Genomic DNA, 5,291 nt, shown 5'->3' on the forward strand with positions numbered 1-5,291 from the left:
CACATCAATGGAACAGACTAGAAAAGGAGGATCCAGAAACAAGAGAACTCAATAGCCCAGTGTTTGATAAAGTGGAAAACATGAGTTATCAAGAGAAAAACTCCTGGAAAAACAGGAAAGCAGTCTGGGAGGAATTAGACTTAGTCCAACACCTTATACCACACTCTACAATGCATTCTGAATGGACACGACCTTAATTAAAGAGCATTGTACTAAAACAGTAGATGAGAAACAGATCATGTACATCTCACAGCTATGGGTAAGGATGTTCGCTTAAGCAAACAAGAGAGACAGGCAATTGTGAAAGATAAAATGGATATCTTTCATTAGACGTATCTGAAGTGAAGGGTCAAATGGAAAAAATGTCTTCGTATCAGATTTCTCCCATAAGGTTTTGGTAACCAATCTATATCAGAAACAATTTGTGCATATACGTACATAGATAGTACATGCATACACATATATATGTATATATGAAACTAAGAGCCTTTCTCTAATAGATAAGTGGTCAAAGGAGATGAACAAAGAGTTCTGAAAAGTATTTCCAAACACATGAAAGAATGCTCTGAATCAATAACACCAGAGAAAGGCAAATCAAAACAACCCCGACGTTTCACCTCACGTCCTGGTAAAAATGACCAAAAAGTGGCCCCAGGCAATGTTGGGGGGAAGTGTGGAGATAGGCACACTCTTACATTGTTGGTGGAGCTGTGAAGTAGAACAACCATTTTGGAATGATGCAAAGAAAGTGACTAAAAATGAACCAGAAATTCCTTTACTGGGCTTTATTGTTGTCCTTCATGCTCCAAGAGGATCAAAATGGCATCCCTATGTCACTATGTGGGGGTCAAGGTGCAGTGTATCTGACTGGTTCATCAGCCAATATGAGCTCAGAAGGCTCTACTATAGATCAGGCACAAATAGTCCACATGAACATTTGAAGTGGAGATGACTCTAACTTCGCACATCTCATGTTCCTTTTGAGCTGCTTCAGTTCTGCTTTGTTCATAAAGCCCAGTGTCTTCTTTGATGTAGGCATGCCATGCTGAGTGACCCTGTGCCAGTGTCTCTCATGTGCCACAATTGACCCCAAAGTTCTTCAGAGAGACCTTGAGAGTGTCCTTGAATCACTTCTTCTGACTGCCTTGTGAGCATTTGCCTTGTGTGAGTTCTCTGTAAAATAGTCATTTAGGCAACTGTACTTTTAGCATTTGAACAATATGGCCAGTCCATCTGAGTTGCACTCTCTATAGTAGAGTTAGAGTGGTTGACAGTTCAGCTCAAGAAAGGACCTTAGTGTCTGGTACCTTATCCTGCCGGGTGATCTTTGGAATATTCCTAAAACAATTCAAATGAAAACAATTCACTTCCTGACATGGTGCTGGTAGAATGTCCAGGTTTCACAGGCATACAACAATGAGATTAGAACAATGGCTCTGTAGACCTTCACTTTCATAGTCAATCTAATACTTCTTCTCTCCCACACTTTCCTTTGGATCGTCCCAAACACTGAGCTAGCCCTGGCAATATGGGCATCAACATCATCATCTATGTATACATCTGGAAAGTATACTGTGAAGGTATCCACAAAATTCATAATTTCTCCCTTTGCTATAACCAATGGATGGTGTGGTTCTTGCTGGTGGAGAACTTCTGTTTGTTGTTTTTTTTTTTTTTTTGGTGCTAATTGTCAGGCAAAAATTAGCACAAGTGGCAGAGAATTCATCCATATTTTGTTGCATTTCAGCCTCAGAGGCTGCATTGGGACACAGTCATGTGCAAGCAAAAAGTTGAGCACCAACTCTCCCTCCACTTTAGTCTTGGCTTGTAGCTTTTTCAAATTAAATAATTTACCATTAGTGTGGTAGCTGACCCTGATGATATGTTTTCCCTCTTTGAAGGCATCTAATAATATCTTTTGTGTGAGCATTGGACCCCCTGCCTCAGGTGGAATAGATCAGCAGCAGGAGATTTGCCACAAGAGAGGAGTTTAATAACATTCACAATCTCTTCTTCAGCTGGAAGTTCAGCTAGAGAGGGATTGACTTCAACCTGAGATCAATGACGTCAGCATTTGTTGGTGACAACTTGTTGAGAACACTATGGAAGTGTTCAGCCCATCTCTCCAGTATCACATCTTTATCATTCATCAATGTGGCTCAATCAACACAGAGCAGTTGAGATACACCACAGGTCTTTGGCCCATAAATAGCCTTCAGAGCATCATAAAAGTACTTGCATTGTTACTATTAGCATAAAACTGCATTTCATCTGCCTTCTTACTGAGCCAAGAATCTTGTGTCTCTCTAAGCTTCACTTGCACTTTGCTTTTGATGGAGTTACACACAGCCTTTTTAGAGATGGATGAACTATCCTGCTGCTAAACCCCATGGAGTTCTCATTTTTCATATAAGCAGCTTCTGAATTTCCCCATAATTTTCATTAGACTAATTTTGATGTTTGCAAGTGTTCTGACCAAGATGAGCAAATGCAGTGCTGTATACTGAATCTGCAAAAGCTGCTCACTCCTTTTCTCCTCCACTGTTGCCAACTGTGTGTTGGCTCAGCTCTCCCTCCAAGTTAGCAACAAACTGTTCCCGATCAGAGAAGAGCTCCAAGCCATTGACATTAAGTCTCCGGGTGCTTGTCTTGCCTTGGGGGCCACTGCTTTTGTTAAATGTTCATTTTTTAGCTTGGAGAGGATAAGTCTATGATCAGTCCAGCACTCGGTGTCACACACTGCCTTCATCACTCTCACACCCTGTCTCTTCTCCTTACAATCACATAGTCCATTAAATACAAATATTAGTTGTTTTTGACATGGAAAGCCTGAAAGCTTTAAATAATCCTTGAAAGGGAATTCCCTTGACCACTGAAAAATCAGTCCTGATTGGTGGACATTTAATGAGGAGGCCGGGAAGAAGCCTTCAGCTCCTCCTGCTGAAATGTGGCCTCAACCACCTCCAGCAGTCTAGACAGGGGAATTCACCTCCATCCAGACTATTCTGGCTGGCTTTCTCCTTCATTCCCTGAGCTACCCTAAACTCTAATGGAGCGGTACAGGGAGAGGGGCACATTTCCTTTGGGGTAAGAGCTCACCTAGTCTGGATTCTGTTTACATTCCTAACAGAAATATTATTATCAATAAAATCCACAAGGTTTTATTGCACTCAGGTAAATGATTGATGGTGTTGGTAATGAGGTCATGAGATGCTCAAGTCTTCAGCAGTAAGTGAGCACTGCTATTGCTATTTCTGACTCCATTCCTCCCAAGGGCTCACTGCTATGTCTGATAGTCTATGACTACTCTGGCATTAAAGAATTAACCCAGAATTACAAGCTTGTTCTCTTTCAGCACATTGAGTATAAGGGTCTCCAGGTCTTTATAAAAATTTTTCTTTGACCTCATCAGGGTTAGTCATGGTGGGGGCACAAGCACTGATGATGGTGGCATGACATTTTCCTGCAAGTGGCAATTTTATTATCCTGTGCCTGTCATCCATCCCTTTTGGGAGGCATACAAGCTTGTTGACTAGATTTGTTTTGGTTGTGAAATCTACACCAGCTTCACAGCACTCACCTTCACTGAGGTCACACCAGACAAACATGTATCTAGCTCTGACTTCACCTCATTTGCCAGGCTTGTTTCACTCAGGGCTGCTATTTGAATGGGATACCTGCTGAGTTCTCTTCCAAGAGCTGTTCATCTTTTCAGGTCCACTGGATTTCATGTTGTTCATAATCGTGCACACATTCCATGTGGCAATTAGGAGTGGGATCATCTTCCCAAAAGTTTTTGTATGTTTTTTGGTGTTTTGACCACAGGGTAGGCTTCCCACCTGCCTGATAAGCAGGCCAGGGTTGGGGCTTATAACCCAAGCAACCAATCACTAAGGAAAAAGTGCCCATATGCTCCAAAATACTTATAGCAGCTCCTTTTGTAATAGCTGAGAATTGGAAACAAAGATACATATCAGTTCATGAATGGCTAAAAAAAGTGTGGCATAGGAATGAAAGGGAGTATCACTGTGCTGTAAGAAATGAAGCCTGGAAAGAGCTGCATGAGTTATTTCTCACAATTAATCATCAATTTATTAATCATACTAGCTAATAATAAAAAAAAATTGATGGTCAGATCTCTTGGCAACCAAAAACACAAGGAGAACCCAAAAGCTTTAAATAATCATCGAAAGGGAATTCCCTCAATAGCTGAAAAATCAGTCCTGATTGGTGGACATTTAATGAGGAGGCGGCAAGTGATCTTCAGCTCCTCCTGCTGAAATGTGGCCTCCACAGCCTCCAGCACTCTGAACAGGGGGATTCGCCTCCAGATCACTCTTCTCCTTCCTTCAATGTGCTACCCTAAACTCTAATGGAGGGGTACAGGGAGAGGGGCACATTTCCTTTGGGGTAAGAGATCACTTCGTCTGGATTCTGTTTACACTCCAAAAAGAAAGGTCTAGTTGGGTGGGGGCCACCCAAGATTAAAGAGCTTGTATCTTGACAGCTAGGATAATCTCATCAATCAGCTAAGTCCTTCAGAAACAGACTCTTTTTTTTTAATAGGAGTTGGGCCTCAATAAAGAAACAGATGAAAAGGCCTGGATCCTCATTTGATAATTGTTTATTAAAATAATAGAAAAATAATTTCTCTCACCATTCACATTCCTTTCTTGGCCTCAGAAACCTCCTGCTTCTGACCAAATGCTGCTTCTGGGGACGTTTGCCAACATTCTCAACATCAGAGCTCTATTCAGAAGGTGACAGGTCAGGCCCTTGGGTACTGGGCTTAGGACTTGTGTTCAACAGTTCGGAGGCTGAGAAGGAGCCAGCCAGCAGGTTCCCACAAGCTGGTGGAATCATCGACAGGTGCCTTGGACCATCAAGGTTTGTTTGGTTTGCTTTGGCTTCTTGTTTCCTGCCTTTGTCTCTTGATGTGGGGCTAGAAGCAACAAGACAGTGCAGACTATGGGCAGGACAGGGTGTAAGAGGAGAGAGATCAAAGGGGGGGGGGGGGGGAGGGGGGGGGCAAGAAGGGGGGGGGGGGGGTCGCAAGGGGGGGGCGGGGCCGGGGGGGGGGGGGGGACAGTGTAGGGCCAACAGAAGGGGCTTGAGGTTCCCAGTCAGGAGCTGGGCTCTGGTGCCAGCTGGCTGACTCCCTGAGCCTGGGCCCTGTGCAGACCTTCTCTGGGACTCCGCTTTTGGACCTATCGGAGGAGGACAATGTTTCCTGCTTCCTCCACCTTGCTGTGGTCCAGAGGCTCTACCAGGTGGGAGATGCCTTTTTCGAG

At 43.5% G+C, this 5,291-nt stretch overlaps 1 protein-coding gene across 1 annotated transcript in view; it reads left to right on the forward strand.

Annotated features, from left to right (window-relative positions):
- The first annotated feature begins 5,223 nt into the window (after positions 1-5,223).
- The window catches only part of MYBBP1A (MYB binding protein 1a), a 13,926-nt gene continuing 13,858 nt past the window's right edge, over positions 5,224-5,291 (forward strand). Inside the window, exon 1 of the mRNA XM_069083678.1 lies at positions 5,224-5,232. Within this exon, the coding sequence (XP_068939779.1) occupies positions 5,224-5,232 (9 nt within the window). The remainder of the gene's footprint in view (positions 5,233-5,291) is intronic.

The sequence above is a fragment of the Petaurus breviceps genome, unplaced genomic scaffold, assembly GCF_028583685.1.
Source record: "Petaurus breviceps papuanus isolate PSGF00001 unplaced genomic scaffold, PetGlider_PUasm1.0 173, whole genome shotgun sequence".
Classification (NCBI taxonomy): Eukaryota; Metazoa; Chordata; class Mammalia; order Diprotodontia; family Petauridae; genus Petaurus; species Petaurus breviceps.